Source organism: Neolamprologus multifasciatus, chromosome 5, assembly GCF_963576455.1.
Source record: "Neolamprologus multifasciatus chromosome 5, fNeoMul1.2, whole genome shotgun sequence".
NCBI lineage: Eukaryota > Metazoa > Chordata > Actinopteri > Cichliformes > Cichlidae > Neolamprologus > Neolamprologus multifasciatus.
The window spans coordinates 14,904,767-14,924,076 of NC_140443.1; the positions used below are offsets into that span (position 1 = coordinate 14,904,767).

At 39.3% G+C, this 19,310-nt stretch overlaps 1 protein-coding gene across 4 annotated transcripts; it reads right to left on the minus strand.

Annotated features, from left to right (window-relative positions):
* Positions 1-392: 392 nt before the first annotated feature.
* Positions 393-18,898, minus strand: ccdc66 (coiled-coil domain containing 66). 4 transcript variants are annotated; one of them, XM_085158638.1, is made up of 22 exons: positions 18,248-18,895; positions 16,978-17,036; positions 16,725-16,747; positions 16,316-16,555; positions 14,389-14,647; positions 14,157-14,310; positions 13,850-13,944; positions 12,263-12,315; positions 11,727-11,819; positions 8,986-9,123; positions 8,671-8,903; positions 8,457-8,541; positions 8,221-8,379; positions 7,998-8,076; positions 7,300-7,377; positions 5,537-5,759; positions 5,228-5,438; positions 5,028-5,080; positions 4,313-4,479; positions 3,270-3,379; positions 2,597-2,733; positions 393-1,107 (listed from the first exon to the last, which is right to left on the minus strand). In XM_085158638.1, exons 1-21 carry the CDS (start codon positions 18,256-18,258, stop codon positions 2,635-2,637), a joined length of 2,622 nt encoding a protein of 873 aa, XP_085014764.1. In that variant the 5' UTR covers positions 18,259-18,895; the 3' UTR covers positions 393-1,107; positions 2,597-2,634. The 4 variants fall into 4 exon arrangements, with proteins under 4 accessions (XP_085014764.1, XP_085014765.1, XP_085014763.1 ...); XM_085158639.1 differs by lacking the exon at positions 393-1,107 and having other exon boundaries at positions 2,030-2,733; positions 7,300-7,374; positions 18,248-18,898; XM_085158637.1 differs by lacking the exon at positions 393-1,107 and having other exon boundaries at positions 2,030-2,733.
* Positions 18,899-19,310: the final 412 nt, after the last annotated feature.

A 19,310-nucleotide genomic window follows, 5' to 3' on the forward strand; every position in this document is an offset into this window, starting at 1 on the left:
CATAGTGTAACAGGTGGATCATGAAGACATCAAGCTGCCAAAGTCCTGAATGCTTCATGTGTTTACACACTGTTTAAATACGTTAACCCAGACTCACAGACAACTCTTCTGGCGCAGTGTCAGTTAGTTTGGATTCAACTCGAAGAAGGGCTGTGTGTTGGAGATGACCCATATTATTAGAGATATCCCCTCACTGTTACTGCCTGAAACTCTTCACAGTACTCTCCAGCCTGAGCTTCTGGCTCACAGGGATTACTGTACATACACTTACCTCATTATGTGAAACTGTCTCAGAACCAGGGACCCAAACCAGAACAAAAATGAATCTGACCAGAATGAACTGGTGTCAGCACGTTTTAACTAACTATGCATAAAAGAAATAAAAGTCAGTATAAACCACAGGTCTCCAAACATTTATTACATTTAAAATAAATTAAAAAATACATCAGCACAATGAAAATCACACAGAAACACAGAGCTTCTTAGGCAGCAGAAAATAAAGAAACATTTGTTCCTCACTTCTCTGCAGGAAAAAAATGGAAAAACTCAACAGTTGTCAGATACCGTGTCGTTCTTATAAAAAAAGTGCATTTAAAAACATTCAAATACGTTCCTCATGTAAAGCAATTCACCAAGAAACTCAGCCAGTGAGCAGCAGGAGAAAGACTTCCCGTTTGGAGGAGGCGTTTCAGTTTCAGTGCTGTCTGTTTGAATTAACTTTTGCGTCTCTTAGAGAAAACCTCATATTTGAAGTTTTAGCCACTAAAATTTGATAAATTTTCCCATCAGGCTGTGAAATCTAACAGCCTCCCTCAGAGAAAAGGGACAGATTTTTTACTTTAACTCATGGACTTGCGAGGAACGAACAAAAAACACAGCAAAAATAAACTGAGGCCACAGGATGATATAAGTCACCTCATTCTGCCGTCTTGTTCCAAAATCAGCTCCCAACGTAACCCACAATGAAACTCAACCACCAACCTCAGCAGGGATGAGTTGTATGTAAAAGATGGACATCCAGGTCTGAGAGGTGAAACCAACACAGTTGATCAGTACAGAAGCTGGCATTGCTACAGTTCGGGTTTCGATTATTGCAGATAACAGGCTCTGTGGGAAAGACGAGTAAAATTCACTAATTTTACTGTTAAACTCAAAACAGACTACACTACAGTTACATGACTTTAGGGGCGTGGCCACTGAGCTCCTGTGTTTGGCTTGATTAGACTTAATGTTCCCTGACAGCTTCTGTTGTCTTGTTAGCAACCTGTTAATAAAGAATCTTCTTTAGGGCAAGTAAAAGTTTCAAGTATTTTAAGTAGAACTAACTGTAAAAATGTCTAAAAGTCATGTTGAGCACCAACCTTAAGTAATTAAAAACATAACTGAAACTGAAGACTGCATGTTTATGGTCACCAGAGTCAAAAAAAAAAAGGATAAACTTTTTTAAGGCGGGTGTGACATGTCACTATCCTACGAGCATTTTAGTTACACCCACACCTCATCTGCAATGCCTAGTTTCAAAAGCATCAGCTAACAAATGGGTGATGTCACAGTGGCTATGTCCATCTTTTATATACAGTCTAAGGCCACCCCTTGTTGGTGGTCTGTAGGTGGGGCCTCAATACTACAGAGGATTTCATCTTTAGCTATGATTCTAAGCTGAACAGAGAGATAAACGATTATCATCAGGCTTTCATATCTGCTCAGTGCCCACGTCCACATCACTGGTTCACTGTCGCATTCAAGTACACCTGCAGAGCGCTGGACGTTGCGTTCAAGTACACCTGCAGAGCGCTGGACGGTCAGTTTCCTGTCAGAGTCTTTAGCTCTGAGCTTCAGCCACCGCGGCATCCGACTCGTGGACCACTCCCCTCTGCAGCTCTGAGGGATGAGTTTACTCTGACATATTCACACCAGTTCAGCTTTTATGCAGCATGAACATTTTTCTTAACTCTGTTTTATTACTATTGTGCTTTTTTTTTTTTTGAATAAAACATGACACCTGTAGTTCAGTACTCCATCTCCTGGCTTCTTTTTTTTTTTTAAAGGCATTTTTTAAGGACTATTATAAACCAGGAAAAAAAATCCCTGGTTTAGAATGACCCCCAAGAAAAGGGCAAAATTTGTATGCCTATCCAACCAGAACATTTTCAAGAATCCTGCTAGTAGACAAGCAACATTGCAATTACAGCTTTCAGCTTTAACAGAATTTAAAACATCGCTGTGTCCCCAATGTTAAATAAATTTAATATTAAGAAAAATAATGATTTAATTTGGGTTTTTCTATAATCGAGCAGCTGATGAGAGCTACAACCATCTCTGGAATATTTACTCTTCCTTTTTGTGCAGTGGGAAGAAGAGTTTATGGAGAATTACACTGAGTGACTCATTCAGGGGTTAATCTGCTTGAACTCATTGTTAGATTGTTACTGTTTCACTGTTAAACTAAACTGTGTATCTCCTGGTCATAGGTGCAGGGGAGTCAACTGCTGATTTGTGACATTTTAGTACGCTGATCATCTGTCCCCTCAAGGGTTGGACCTCCTGAGGTCATCAAGTCTGAAGGACTCTGTAGTATCAAAATAAATGCACTCACATGAGAGTGCTGAGGTTTTATTTGACACAGGTCAGAGGTCACGTGCGGTGTGATGTTGAGGGAATCCGGTGCTCGTCGTGATGCTTCCGGGAAGGATTCAGATCTGACTCTAGCTCCCGCTGCTTCAGTAACAAACCCTGAGAGCACACAAACACAGTTTGTACAGGTGAGGATGCTCATCACTCATCGTCGTCTTCATGTGGATCAACTCAGGCGTGACGGGGAAACTATTCTGCTCATTTTTAGGCAACTGAATTTACTGAGGAGAGCGGCAGACGGCTGGGTTTGTAATACACTGGCGGAAACTCCGTAACAGACTCTGTAACAAGACTTCAGGAGAATCAGCAGATAAAGACAGCAGACTTTATCTGCTAACCCTGGTTTCAGGGTAATCATACATTATTAGTAAGTAATAATGAATGATGACCCTGACATAACTAAGTCGGAGAATGATTACTTCCTGGCTCTCTTTCACAGTGTGTCTTTTGTCCCGTCTCCCTCCCCCAACCAGCAGATGGCTGCCCCCCCAGAGCTTGGTTCTTTAGGTTTATTCCTGCTAAAAGGGAGTTTTTACTTCCCATTGTTGCCAAGCGCTTGCTCACAGCAGGTTGTTTGATTGTTGGGGTTTTCTCTGTAAGGACACATTGTGTGTGGGTTGTTTTGCAAGTGTTACCTGGCGGAGCTGAGCCAGGCCTCTGAGGATCTCCTGCTGTCGGTGTGTGTGGGTGTTACGAAGCAGCTCTGGGTGGAGGAGGGGGTCTCGATGTGATGGAGGAGGCGCTCCTATAACAGGAGAGAACATTTATTTAGATGCAAACTGATGCACAGTAACATGCTCAGAGGTTTTTCTCTGCATTTATGTGCCGCTGTTTCCAAGTTTGCTACCTAAAAAAAGGTTTTAAGTTACTCCCAGAGGTGACCAAATGGATTGTTTTATCCAACTAAAGATCAGGCAGTTATATGATTGTCTAACAAAAAGAAATAAAGATTTCTGTTTCTGTGCAAAGACTTTCAAAGTGACATTAGATGAAAAATAAAACTGATGCATGTACTCTGACTATTCATAGTAAAGCGTGTAGGTACATGAACATCTCTGGGAGAAAGAAACTGGAAAAATGGGAGTCGTTCAGGAGGTGCTTTAAATTTTGGGAAAAAACAGATAAAACAGGAGTGCTGGAAGTTATGAGAATACAAAATGGACCCAGCTTCCAGGGTCAGAATAATCCTGAATATTTTTTTTTAATGGCCACCAGAGGTGATACCTTTGGTTATATAAAGATTATGTAGAAGTCTGTGGCGAAATGATCCTCAGCTATGACCTCAGTAAACACTTTCCTGATGTGTTCACGAGCTCATTCACTATTTTCAGGTCACACTGATAGAAACATTGAGCCTATTTTGTAAATTCTGGCGATTCTAAGAGTGAGAAAGGAGAATTATGCAAAATATTTCTTCTGTCAGGCAATTAATTGATTGGTTTTCAACGTTTTGGGGACTTGTGGGATAAAACTCTGAACAAGCAGATACAATTATGTTACTCCATCGTGTAACAATACTGTACTTACATGAAGGCTTAAACTTGAATAAGCATCTAGTTTTTGTTGTGACTATTCAAACCCAAATCATTTCCTCTACTGTATCGTAGAATTTGTGTCAATGGTGAGGCTGGAACTTGAAAATTTTGGGGATCATTACATCTAGTTTGGTGTGTCTAACCTGAGTGTGTGAGGGGTGGAGGAGTGTCCGCGGGCTCCAGAGGGTCCAGGTTGAAGACTTCATCAGTCCTGACATAAGGAATGAACTCCGAGACAAGAGGAAGAGTATTGGAGGCATGCTGACTCTGTGTTCTGTGTTTGACTGCAGGGACAGGAGAAGAGCGCCCTCTGGAGGACAAAAAAACCCAAAACAAAACATGAAAAAGCCCTTTACATTTCTTATTTTTTTAGTCTAGAATAAAATGCACAACCAAACTACCTGAAAACTGGCTGAAAATACAATCTTATAACGATTTTAATTGTGGGCTGACCAAATTTAATACAGTTTTCCATTTGTTCTATTAGTTTATTCAATTTAGTTAGTCTTATTTTTCAGTTTATGTTAGTTTAAAGAGTGAGTTTGCAGGTAAGTTTTTATCATTTTGTGTATTAAAATACACAGAACACTGACATCCAAGTCTCAATAAACATCTACAACTTTCACCACACAGACTAAAACTAAGCACATAGTTGCAGTGGCCACACAGTTTTGAAGAGGGAGTCCCAACCCTGCCATGCAGCTGCTGCACTAATTAATAAAAATTAGGCTTTCTGGTTACAAACTGCACAAACTTTTTTTTTTCTGAAATTTTTCATTCTCCTAAAAAAATAAAAAACTTTCAGAATCTGTGTGAATATTAAAACCTTCTGATTGGTGTCTACTGTCCGCTGCTCACCTTTCAGCGTTTAAGCCTGTGGAGATGATGTGCCCTCTGGAGTTGGTTTCCACCTGAAACAGCAGCAGTCATCAACACACACATCCACCTGCAGCTGGGAGGGTTACAAATGACCTCCAGCCAGCAGAGAAAACTAGAAGTAACAAAAGTTTCATTTTTAAGAAGTTGGTAAAGGGGGGGGGGGGGGGGGGGGGGGCTACCTTCCTGGTGGGACTGGTTCTGGTTTGCATGATGTCGGGGCACAGGCGAAGCTCCTGGGGTGGAGGAGGAAGAGGAGGGTCAGTCCTCGGCAGACAGGTCCTCTCCTGCAGAGCGAGGAGCTCAGCTTGCCTCTTTAGTCGACTCTCCTGTCTGTTCCTCTGCAGAGCAGCTGGGTAACGCTCTGAGGCTGGAACGAATTGACGGTTTGGCCTGAAGCAGAGCATGTGCAGGGAGAGATTTTTAAAATAATATCAATACAATCCCTGTTTCAGATGTACTAGAGAGTGTGATGGTCTAGGAGTTTCTACCTCTGAGTGTTCCACTCAGGTCTCCTCTTGTCCCTCCTGCTCTTCTCTGTCCTGGCAAACGGCTCATATGGGTCTCGTCCTGCTGGCAGACAAATGTTCTCCTTCCCTGTTCTCAACGCTCTGCTCCTGCTGTCTGGAGGAGGAGCAGCAGTGGGCAGAGATGGAGGAGGCTGCGCGGAGACATCTGGAGTCTGAGCTCTGAGCGGCAGAGAAGGAGCAGCTTCTGCACAGAGAGAGGGATAAACAAAAACCATACAGATGTGAGGCCTTTCAGCAAATATTAAATAAGGCTGAACAAAAAATGATTTGTACTGTACAGGAAATAATGAGCAGCTTTCTAGAAATATTGCTCCTTCACACAATGAAAGCAAAAACAAAGGGAAAAAAATTGAGAATCATTTAAACAAATTTTGAGTCTGCCTGTTCAAGTTTGTAGGACCTAAGAGGTAAAGATGACACCGCTACAACTTTATCAATATATTAACAGAGAGCCTCTTTACTAGAGGTGGGAATCACCATACAACTCACGATACGATATTATCACAATACTTAACGCACGATACGATATTATTGCAATTTTTAAAAATATTTTGCGATATTCAGATTCTGTACATAAAGGTAAACTTTATCAATATTCATTTTATCTAACATCAAAGTCTCACACTCAGTCTTTCTCTCATTTCAGTCAGTTTTATAAACTGAACGGTTTGTATTACAGTCTAGTCCAACTTAACTGAATGCAACCATCTGGTACAATTATAGCTATTCTGAACTATTCAATTTATGAAAACTATGCAGCCCATTCAGCAACTGAAGAATTTGAAAGTAAATTAAAACAAAATATAATTTTACATTAAATAAAAAAGTTTTAAACTTAATTAAAATAAAACATGTCTTAAATTAAAATAAGTAAACTGTCATGTTTATTGCTGCCAAAAACAAGTTAAACACATTTGGACAGTGAAGGAATGTCAGGATTCTTGCTCAGAAAAAGGATCAACATGCTCTGAAGTCAGAGCATGTTCCAGTCCACGAAAAAATTGTTTGTAACAAAATATTGATTTCTGCTGTCCCTGTACCGATACATTATTAGCAAACAAAATATCACGATACTACACAGTATCGATTTTTTCCCCCACCCCTACTCTTTACTCATTTATCTTGTAGAAAAACAGAAAACATAAAATACTGCAAAGGTATTAGATACCCATAGAAAGAGAGGGCAAAAGAGCGAGAGAGACAATAGTGGATATTCATATTAAACATGGACACATTTTTCAACAATGACATCACCTCGAGCAGAATTCAGACAGTTCTGTTTTCCTACACTTAGATATGAATGACGTCAGAGTGGATGTCCCTAATACGGTCATATCAGACACACAGCTCCGACTGTGACCACAGAAGCGAAATTTGCTTGCTGTTCAAACCTTTTGGCAATGGGAAGCCTAAAGGTCTTAAAAAGGAGATGAGCTAAAACATTCTGTTTTAGACAGAGGATTGACCTCAGGAGCTGCACCAAGGCTCAGTAAAGGATAAAAAGGAACTTAGTAAGTAAACTGGTAGTTACAGTGCATTTTCTGCTCTAATTGAGGACTCAAAGCTCTTTTTACTCCACCTTGATGCTGCACTGAAACATTTCAATCTCACAAACATGGAAACAGATTTTTTTAGTGGCTCAGTGCAGATAGACTTGAGAGACGCAGACATACTGTCTCCCACAGCAGCAGTGTAAGTGGGTGTAGTAGCATTAGATGGGTTACCTGTCTGTACAGCAGCGTCTTTGTAAGAGGAAACCGAAGTGCTGGTGTCCTCCAAATCTTCAGCCTGCCTGGTAACTGCTGAAAACATAAACAGACACACACACAGAGCTGATTATTTACATGTTTACTTCAACATCTTCTGCACGTCAATTTATTTTAATCAGCTGTCACCAGTGCTACACAGGAGGGGGGCAAATCCTGAAGCAGGTGTGTTTAATAAACAGTTTGGGAGTGAAACGCTCTCTTCTGTCAGAAACCAGAAAACATTAAACATAAATGAGCACACTGAGTTGGTTCCTTGGTAGGGTACTAAAGAGACTAATTCCTGTGGGTGGAAATCACTTTCATTGCTGTTTATCAGTCTCTCAGCAACAGTTTTGGTTCATGGCAGAAGTGGATTACATTTCAAGTTTTTAGAAAATGACTCCCTCCATAATCCTCACAGTGGTTTTGACCTACTGTTTGGCATTGATTTACTCTACAAACTATTTCCGAGGCCACGTTCTGTACTTCTGCCACTCAGTAGAATAAAAGATATGTATGTTTGGACCCAGACTCTATATTTTTAGCAGCATTACCATGTGGTTGAATCCTGTGCTTCAAAGCATTGATTCATTACTGAGCAGGCAGAGTAAAATATACTTTTGGTGCATATTTTCAGATCTAAAGTGCAAAGACACTGCAGAAGTCTTACTGACCGTTGGACTCTAGTTCCTGATGCAATCTGCCATTATGGCTGCTTTTTTTTAGCTGCTCCTCCTGATTGATCGATTGCTCCTAAAGATGAAGAACACAATGAAACAGTTTCAGATAAGTACAGTTAGCTTCATCCTCATCAGAAAATGTTTAACAGAAAATATGAGAAATAAAGGAGTGCAGAGAGTTTACGTAAATGTTTCTGTATAATAGTCTGTCTCGGACCTTTTCCCTCTCCTTCAGTGTGTCCATCTCATACTGTCTCTGCAGCATTTCCCTTTCCAGCACCACCCTCCTCTCTTCTTCCTCCTCCTCCTGTCTCCTCTTCGCCTCCTCTCGTTCCCTTTGCAGACGACGCTCCTCCACTTGGGCTTCAATAGCTCGCTGGTAGGAAAAGATAAAGTTTAGGGAATCTTGGTGAGAAAAACATTCACTGATCTCTTCTCTGTGCCTCCTCCTACCTGCTGTTCAAGCTGTTTTAGCCTCCTCCGCTCTCTCTCCTCTATCTGGGCAGGATCCAACAGGGAGGTCATGGTCCTCAGATAGCTGTACGTACCACATGAAAACAAAAAAACGAAATATATACACTTATACATCTGCAGCTCATCTCAAATAAGTCACCATGGATCGTGTACAAAGAGTCTTTTAAATATTTGACAAGACGTTCCTTCCCACCTGGCCCTGGTTGGGTACCCACGGGTTGTATCCACACTGTTTCCTGCGACACTGTCTGCCCCACAGCTGCTCGTAGCATCCCAGATGAGGGAAAGGCTTGACAAGGGCTCCCACTCTCCCCGTTCAGAGCTGCTGAACTGAGCCGGTGGCAGCGCTGATGAAACTGCAGGCTGGACAGGCGGCCTCCTCTGCAGCGAGTCAAAATGTGTAGCCCAGAGCTCGTGGTCCTCCACCTGCAGACACAACAACACCAGACTCAGGGGGACAACTTTGACCTCTCAAACCTGCCTGGTCTGTGCCGTGTCCACGCTGTACCTGACTCTGCAGCACTTTCTCTCGTCTCCTGCGCTCAGTCATCTCCTCTCTCTGACGGTCCAGCTCCTCCAACCAGCACCTCCTCAGCTCTTCTCTCCTCTCCACACTTAGCATCTCCTCCTCCATCGGAGTGACCTCCTACACAGATGCAAGGATTTAATTTTAATTCATATTTTTTGTTGCCTAAACACATCCTTAAGATCACAGTTAAGTTTTGTTGTGAGTAAATCTTAAACACACACAGACACATACACACAAAAAAATATGCTCGTCAGCTCGTCAATTCAGTCAGCAGCAGTTCTGAAATGAATAACCCTGAACTGTATAGATAAACAACACTTGAGAGAAATCTCAGATTCAATAAATCTTTTCTCGTTTCACTCTCCCAGTGTCATATAAAAAAAAAAAACTGCAATGAAAGCGACATTTTTTTTGTACTAAAAGTTAGAGAGGGATTAAAAGGCAAATGACAACAAGTTAGGGAAAGTTAATTTACTGAAAATCTTCTAAAAATCTTCAACTGCACTTTACTCTTTTACTTTACTCTTAAAGAGTAAAGTATAAGAGAAAAAAAGCAGATAAATGCTTCGTCTGATTTAATTAGTATTTAAGGTGAGATGAACATGTTTGGTCTATCCCAAAAGTTCTTGTTCCGGCGTTCAAAACAGGAAACAACCAGTAATGAAATAAAACAGCTATTGTTGAAGCAAAATGACAAAAAAAAAAAAAAAAAAAAATGAAGAAGAGCTGAACTAAATACAATAAAATAAGAACCAAAATCTGTGTAATACACATTCAATTACTGAGTAATAAAAAAAACTAAATATACAATTAAAAGACTTCAGTAAAATAAACCAACAGAATATATATATTTTTTTTTCATTTTTAGTGTTTTTTGTAATTGTTTAGTCACCAGGGTTTGATTTAGACTGCGGGTAATCGTATTCATGTTTTAACCTGTAATGGACAAGTACCAGCATAATTACCCGTGTGGTTGTATTCTGGTGTTTTACATCACATTAATATCATCTCTAGAGATAAGATATCTAACTATAAACCACCACATGCAACAAGTACTAAAACACATTTTGTAAGATGCATAGGATGATAAGACAAAGAATCCAATAAGAGCAATCCACCCAATCTAATATAAATAAAAAATTACTGATAATTGATTAAATATACTTTCTCTGTTAGTTACAAATTTAACTGATGTTTAGTCTTGCTGAGGACAGAATGGAAAGTTGGTGTTCTTACTAGAGATGGACCGATCCGATATTACGTATCGGTATCGGTCCGATACTGACATAAATTACTGGATCGGATATCGGAGAGAAATAAAAAATGTAATCCGATCCATTAAATATCAAAAAAGCACCTCACAAAACTTGGCGACGTGGCGAGCCGGAGCAGTGTGGTCACGTGATAGAGCGGCTGTGTGTATTTGTAGCCTGCTAGCAAACATTTCATCTCCGAGGAAGTTATCTCAGAGAGAAGTAAAGCAAGTGTGTAAGTTCATCTCTGAATGTTTGTAAAGCATTCCCGCGTTAAGCTTAACAACCGATATATAGAGCAACTGCCTCTCTCTCTCTCTCTTCTTGCTGCTACTTCAATCGTGAAACTGCTTAATGATCAGCTGATCGGCTTTTCTGTCGCGAGTCCGTCTCTCTTCTTTGTTTTTGGCCCACTTCTCACCAGAAAGAGGAAACCAGCGGCTGAACAACAGCAGCACTATTAAGCTTGATAAGCTGTTGTTAGAATTTATTTAATATTACTTTCTACACCAGGATCTTTTTCTATGCAGCTGACGGCTGGTAACTGTGCAGGGGCGGATCTAGCAAAGTTTAGCCAGGGGGGCCGATAGGGCATGAACAGGCAAAAGGGGGCACAAAGACATACTTTTCTTTCTTATTCTCATTTAAAATATCTAGCTTTTAATTATTTAATAATTATCTGAATCTTACACCCAAAGTTTTAATCTGATGTAAAATGTATAGAAGTCCATTACTGTATATAGTAACTGTTAAGTCTAATATACCCTAGTACTTTTTAGTAGTAGTACTTTTTCCTTTGGGAAGGTACCATCTGTGCAGTCTGCAATTCTGTTGAAGAAAGATGTTGAATCTATTTAATTATTCTTGAAAAAGAATTTATTTCTGTGAATTTTTTTCACCCTGTATCAAATTAAAGTTGATTACATTGATTAAGCATCATGAGGAAGAGGGTGGTTCCCTTTTTTCTTTTGCTGGGAGTTTGCAACCCTATTAGTTAGGTTGCTTAATATTTCTGCTAAGTACTCTTTAAAATACCAGAATAGGGAGGATGGGGTAGGTTTAACTTTATTAGATTGATCAGTGTTGCTGATCTATAAAATATTTTGGGTGCAGTGTGTTTTGTTTTTTGTTTTTTGTTTTTTGTTTTTTTACATACAGGTATAACAGAATAGCTTTAGTGTTGTTGTTGTTTTTTTAACTTGAGTATGAACTTATACAAAAAGCAGCAAGATATTAAAAAAACAGTTTTACTGATTAAAAAACACACTATATCGGATTCATATCGGTATCGGCAGATATCCAAATTTATGATATCGGTATCGGTATCGGACATAAAAAAGTGGTATCGTGCCATCTCTAGTTCTTACATCAGGAAAAGTGTGATGGTGTGAAAAAATGAAAAAAAAAAGCATGGCTGCTCCAACCTCAGTGTTGATTTTATCTGTGAATTAAAAGTACTTTTATTACCCCGAGTCTGAGGCTGGATCTGATGGCTGGCGGCTGCTGTTTGTGGCTGATCGAGCTCTGCACTGATAACACACTCTGTGTGTCCTCCTCAGCCTGAAAAACACACACATAGACATACACAAAAGGCTTTTACACATGATAAAATAAAATACAAATAAAATTAAATAAAATATATCAACCCAGAGTCCAATCACATGTCCTGCATAAGCCTGTATTCTTCTTAACTGACAGTAGAGGGCGACAGCTTCATACTGAATAAAGTATGATGCAAATAAGTCAATTTTGCACATTTTGGCTATTCTAAGAGTCGAGCCCACTTTCCTAAATCAATTCATCCATCCCAACTAATTCTTGAGCATTACTTAACACAATTCAGCTTGTAGTTCTAGTTGTAAAAGTTCTAGTTTTAATATTTTTGGAACAGTTGGTGAAATTTTAAATCAGCAGTTTAATTATTCAAAAAAAAAAAAAAAGAAAAGAAGAGAATTAAAAAACAAAATGAGCACAGGAACTCAGAGGTGAAATATGCACTGTACCTGCAGTCTGCTGGGTGCTGAATGTTGCTGCTGCTTTAGGGCCACCTGTTTGTCTAACACACACACACACACACACACACACACACACACACACAAAGACAGTATTACTTTGATTAAACACTCACTGTCTAATGAAACCAGTTTGACTCTTTGATAACAGGAGTCATTGCCAGTGTTGACCTATCAGTATGTCATTTCAGGTTACCTATAAATTAAAATAAACGTTGATTTTGGAAAACAAAACAAAACCAAAAAAAACCTGTTTTTCAAAAGTGTTGAAAAGTAGTACTCAGTCTCTTAAGTCAAAATCTTACTTAAATAACACTACAAAGGTTTTAACATCGAGTACTCATTATGCACACTCTGGTGTAATTGTGCTCTTGGAGCCATTAAATTGTGACCATATAAAGAAATAGTCATCAACAACAGTCAGAGAGCCTGTGGTGTTCACATCATGAGCAGCTGGCATTAATGGACTCAAAGTGTGCCAAGGAAACATTCCCCTGAACATTACACCACCAGCAGAAGCTAGGACTGTTGACACAAGGCAAGTTAGGCTCCATGGAGTCAGGTTGTTGTTTCTGACTGAGCATCTGCAGACTTGGTACTACAAACATTTTGCACTTTGGTTTGTGGTACCAGTAGGTTGGAGCAGATTCTCTGTTCAGCAAAAAAGGGACTGAGTAAATGAAATCTATCCTGTCTAGCTTCTGACCTCTCGCTGGATGTTTTCCCCTCATACTTCAGCGTAAATCTAAACATTTGTGCTGAAAATCCAGATGGTCTAACTAATAAGTAAAAATCATACATTAGTGAGGTGTGTAAACACTAAATTTACATTTTTTTTCAGGCTATGAAAGTGGCTTTCTTTTTGCCTGATAAGACAAGAGTCTTACAAGATCCATGTAAATGGATCAAGTTTAAAGTCTCAGAGCTCTAATGTGCACACAAGAAGTACACGTAATGATTTTCTGCAGCATTGTTCACTTGCCTTACATGCAGCACCTGTCTCATTATTTTACATTCCTTATGTTTGTCTATTGCCCATTCCTCTGATTAGGATTCTTAAGTAAGCAGAACGATCAATTACGTGCAGAAGAAAAGTGAAATGACAAGCAAAACACCCCCATTAATGTGCAGCAGAAAGTGATAACCATCATCATATTAATGGTCATCTCTTAACTTTGGTTTTAAGCTTTGTCAAAACCAGCATTGCAAAGTCACTGACATTTTTCCTCATTCTGATTTTTTAACATCAACTGAGGCTTGATTCCAGGCTGAGGTGAGTAAAGACAATATAAGATAAAAGAATAATTAAACTCTTACTGTGTTTGCTCTTTGCTGTTCACCAACTGTCACCATTCTTAATATACATGAGGATTACTGGTTTAAAATGCCTGCGTGTGTGTGAGTAACTTAAGACTCATTTATTTAGATTGGCTTTTAATTAGATTTGTACTGTGTGTTTTATTATTAATGTATTTTATGTATTTCTGTTTTATATTACTGTGAAGCACTTTGTGGTTTTTATCCTGTGAAAAGTGCTATATAAATAAATTGATTTGATTTGATTTTAACTGTACGTACCAAGTTCTTTCTTCCACTGAGCCTTCTTCGCTTCGATGGCTGCCTTGCTGTCTGACTGTCGCTCTTCCAGCCAGCTGAACAAACCTCCAGACAACCTGAAGAACAACAGCATCATCACAACATCTTAAAAACTTTTTTTTGTGATCTGCTGTAACAGCGATGTGACATTCGTGTTGTCTAATTATATTCATGCTTGAATTAAAGAGTCATCTAAATTTCCAGAGTCCTATACACTGACTGCCATCTACATCAGGTATGCATCAAGAGGAATTTGATTTTGCTACAAGAACTGTGACAAGCTCCTCACTTGTTGCCTTTCTGTTGTGAGGTTCCCATTGAATCGGTTCCTTCTCCATCTCCTTTCTTTACTCCCTCCCCTTCTCCTCCATCTTCCTCCCTCATATCGCCTCCTCCTCCTCCTCCATTCTGTGAGTAGCCAGATTTTGAGGTTGTTTGATTTCCTGAAAGGGTGAAAAAAAATGAACTTTTTAAATTACTCTTCACTCTGTGCTTCAATCCTTCTCAGTGCACCACTCTACCATTGCTTCCTTGAGTCTTGTCATCCTCTGGTGGGTGCTGCACGTTGTTGGAGGTCTGGACAGTGCTGAGGATGTGCTGCAGCTGCTCACTGGTCAGACACACCATGCTGTCCTTCAGTGCTGCATCCCTACTGGCTGCTGGGTCTTTAAATCCTGCCTTTCCAGCTCCTCGAGTCCTAGTGTTTCCCGTTTGTCCCGTTTTCTCACTGGCTCTCAGGGGCCCAAGAGTAATACTGTGTTTCTGCCTGTCTGACTTCACCTTCAGCAGAAAGACAGAAAATCAATGGTTGAGGGGAGACAGTTACAGAGTTATTTTAAATTTAAGGCAACTTACAATACCCTATTTTATAAATAGTGCACAGTATGGACAGCCTGTTGTGGTGAGGAGAAAGCCAAGTGTTAAGTAGGTAGGTCTTTTGACGATGACCTACAGATAGTGCCTGAATGAAAAAGATCGCAGATACAAGCAGTACAAATTAATTTTTGCACAAATGTGTCTATGTTCAGTCATTCAGGAAGACCTCAGAGTAGACCTGCTTCTCTTTCACATCAAAAGAACCCATGGTTAAGGCATATAACGGGAACAACACTTGCAACTGGTGTTTTAGGGATTTTCTACTAAGAGATGACCCCACAACATGCTGGGGAGATCGTGACCCTCAGCAGGCTTAGAAGGGCCTTTGTTTCCCCACCCAGAGGAGCTGGATGAAGTAGGTAGGAGACGAATATCTAGGAATTTCTGCTTAGGCTGCTTCCCCCATTGCCTGCATCCAAATAAGTGATAGAATTCAAAGAACCCCAAAATATTTGAACTAGACAGTAATAACTCTAAACCAGTAGTGCATCAACAGAACAAAAATACAAAACATACTTCTTATATACATATGCACATGAGTATTTATAAGAAATAAGTCCCATTTTCTCTGCTATAATGCATCTCCTCCAGTATGTCAAAGCAATGATCCTTGAAATTTATTTTAATTTTTTTATGACGTAAACAAAGTCACAGGAAAATATATCTGGAAAGTGAGACAGTTGGTGAGCAAATATTGTGTTGGTGTGGCAAAAACCCCTCCCAAAACTGCTGTGTTTTTAATGTGCTGTGTGCCAGCATATGATGGCACCACAGTTCAAACCCTTTCAACCAAATGCTGTCTGTCAGATGCCTCAGGACATCTGACAGAGCATTCAGCGGAAATCTCTGTTGACAATCTCACCCTAGGAGACAAATTCAGTGAATCATGAGAAAAAAAAAATGTAATGAGCATGGTCCTAGTCTTGCTTTTCACTCGATGGGCTGCCTTCTGGCTTGGAAACTGTGGAGTCTTGTCACCAGCAATGATCCCTCACACGAAATTTGTGCCAGGTTGAAACAGAAGTTGATGTTTGCTCTCTGTGCATGTTTGAGGTCTATGATTAAAGTATAGAAGAAAATTGGCACAAGTGGTCATAACTGGTCTTCCAGAGAGTTCTGAAAGTTGTCTTTAGATGCACAAGAAGAAAAGAAGGTCGATCACATTTAGATCACAAAAAAGAAGAAAATTATCTTCAAAACAACTGAAGTGAAAAAAGTAAAGCAAGAAATTACAATATTAACAAAAACAAAGACAAAGGAAAATGTAGTAGGAGACTGAATAAAAAAAGCAATACAAATTGGGAAAAATGTCTATAAATAGAACAGCCAGTTAAGAAAAACAGTAAAAAAAAAAAAAAAAAAAGTGAACAAAAACCATTGAAGAACTTCAGATTCAACAGAAAGCAAGTGAGACTAACAATATCCTGCTCACTCACCTTTGGATTTTATGTGTGAGTGGGACCAAGTCGGAGAGGAACAAATAAAAAATTTATGTTATCATTTTATTATTTCATAGAAGCTTTTTTGAAACTGTGTCCAAACGTTTACAGGTATGTTAAACCAGATCCTTACCTTGGCCACAGCTTTGACGATGCCAACTTTGTGATGATCATGTGTTTTTATTGAAGTCAAGCTGGCACTCTTCCCTTCAGTATTGGAGGTGACAGATGCACCTGCTCCTCCTGCCTTACTCCTGGCCCCTCTGTGCCTCATTGCCAGCTGTCGGGGTGGACGCTCCTCCCCCTGTACATCTGACACACAGGAGGTCTGCCGGCAGCTGAGGATGTTTGCTGCTCCAGGCCTGAAGGACAGCTGTGAGGAAACACACCAGATCAGACAAAACTATAACAGTCATAAAGCCGACAGACCATCATGCAATCGTTACTGATTATTAGAAACATAAACAATATGTCACCAAAGGTATTTGGATAAACACACTTTCATGAGAATATAATAGCCCAACTTTAAATTGGAGTCCTACCTTTGCTGGATTTTTATCAACACCTGCAGTGGAACAGGCATGGGAGTAGTAAGTATAATTTCAAAAATAGGAATTTTGTAATCTTCACAGTGTCAAAACACAGCTTTACCAGGAAGGTTAACTGACAATTAACTGTGCGTTTGTTAACAGGATTACTCAAAGAGCTATGGATAGATTTGGATGGAAAACATTATTTTTCTGCACATCCAAAATGAAGATTAAAATGTAGATTATAAAAGCTTAAAGGTCTCACCATGACTTAGCAAAATCAACTTGGGTTTTCCATTTTCAAGTTCAAAAAGCAGGCCGTCCCTGTTCACAAACACAACATCGATTAGGGCACAGAAAAACACAATAAACACCAAAAATTATACTGTAGCTGTACTACACCTACAGAACCAACTGTTTCTACTTCCATTTTTCAAAGTGTGTTTTGTCCAAGTCCAAATATGGGGTCAGGATCACTGAAACAGCACTCAAATAACAACCGTCCTACCACAGGAGGGTCATGGTTTTTCTTCGCTTACATGTCCCATTTATGAAACGTCACACAATCACATCTTATGAGTCAGTACAGGGCAAAGATCGATACTGTATTTAAGTCTCATTATCTAGTCTAAGTGGTTGGTGTATGCTCAATTTCCACTCCATATTTTTTATTATTGTACTACAGAAGCTTTACATATTCACAGTTCAAAATAATCCTTATTTATCTTATAGTGATGATGTGAGAGCTGACAGAAGTAGTAGGATTAATTGTGAAGTGTACCAAGCTTTACTCTGCTGATTCAGACAAATGCTGCAGAACTGATCACACTGTGCTCCACAGTACAAATTAATAATGACCCAAAGCATACCAAAAAAAAAAGCAATCCAAGAGTTTATCAAGGAAAAGAAATAGGATATTCTACAATGACCAAGTCAGTCACCTGATCTCACCCAAATAGAGCAAGCTTTTCAGCTACTGAAGACCAGACTGAAGGCTTAGAAATCCACAAACTAGCAGAAACTGAAAGTGGCTGCAGTAAGTCTGCAGAGCATCTCAAGTGGCGAAAAGGATTGTCATCAAAGTATTTAAAATTGTGTTAGTTTGCCAAATTTATTTTGCGCACATAAAAATGTGTCTAAAAACGGCTGCAATTGCCAAACAGTTAATGCAAAACCTGGAAAACTCAATTAAACGCTGAAAACTGATGTACAGAACCAAACTTCTAATTGTTCGACTATACTTACGGCTCCAAACCCTCTGCCCGTAAATCAATACATTAAGATGTTTTGGTGCACACCAGTCTCACGGTGAAATTTTCTGAGTTGTTTGTAAGGGCTGTAGTCAGGTTCATGGGGACCTTTGGGGGTTGACCTCCCCTCTTTTATTGCTACAATGTAGTGTTTTTAAAATCTGTCATGTTATGTACTGATTCTCTTCGGTTTTAAGCTAAAATAATCCCCTTCATTTCACTGCGACACATTCGCCCCCGTGTTAGCCTAAGCTAACTCCCGTTACCGTTATAAGGAAGACTCACCCGAGATTCATGCCGACAGAAGACGGCTACGCGTCTACCTAGGGCCGTATAAAACCAGATGTGGAAACTCAGCACATGACGTACAGCTTTATAAAATCGCTTTTGTCAGGCTCTGACTGGCCAAACTGCTAGTTCCTCTATGTACAAACAGTGTACGTTCGTTGCTGGCGACGACCAAGAAAAGTGTCACTGATTGGCTAATTCTTGATCATGTTTAAAATTAACAGCCAATCACATGTCTTCATTAGAAAGATTTAAACAATGTTGCATTTAAAGTAACTCGGAATTAGGCAAACGATTAAGCCTTTTCCCATCAGCTTGCTACCTCTATGCTAGTAGGTATTTTAAATGGTCCACCACCTACCAGGAGGCAGTATAAATGTTGTGTGAATGAGGGTCACAGTGATCACCGTGATCGACTTGATTTTTTTTTTTTACTTTTCAAAGGGGTTCTGAAGGTAGCCTCCAATTATTAATGCGTTGTTTACAGTGAGACGAATTTATGTAGTCATCCTTTTAAGTCACTCATATTTATGTATATTGTGGTTTGTTCTTTATATTGGGACAGCTTTTTTGTTTGCTTTTTTATGTCCCCACCTCGCTTACAGTATCTATAACTACTGAACATAACTACTGTAACAAAAATAATTTCCCAAATATGGGATAATTCATCACATTAAAGAATAATCATCTCATCATAACCACCCCATATCATGATTTTTTTTTTTAAATCTTAGCTTCTTTTATCCACTTTAATTGCAGTTTTATCAACACTGTTAGTATGGCATCTGCAGTCAGTTAGTTCTTTAAGTGTTTATGTTTAAATAATATCAGTATTTATGACCTTAATTAATCATTAATGAATTTAAGTCATATTGTATTATTGTACTGTTATTGTTATTGTTGCTTTTGTTGTTGTTGCCAGAGGCGTTCGAGAGGTTCAGACAACAGTTTACATAACTGTAAAGCAGTCATGTAAACGTCCCAATTTAATAAAAAATGTCTACTCATTATTTTTTGTTTTGGAAACTGAAACCAATTGAGATCAAAACTAAAGACATTT

Excerpts from the sequence above, each read along its gene's own strand:
- ccdc66 (XM_085158638.1), bottom strand. Across the intron at positions 13,945-14,156 it reads TCACAACAGAAAGGCAACAA|GTTGTCTGGAGGTTTGTTCA; the intron begins GTGAGGAGCTTG and ends GTTGTTCTTCAG. Across the intron at positions 8,380-8,456 it reads TAAAACAGCTTGAACAGCAG|CGAGCTATTGAAGCCCAAGT; the intron begins GTAGGAGGAGGC and ends TTTTCCTACCAG.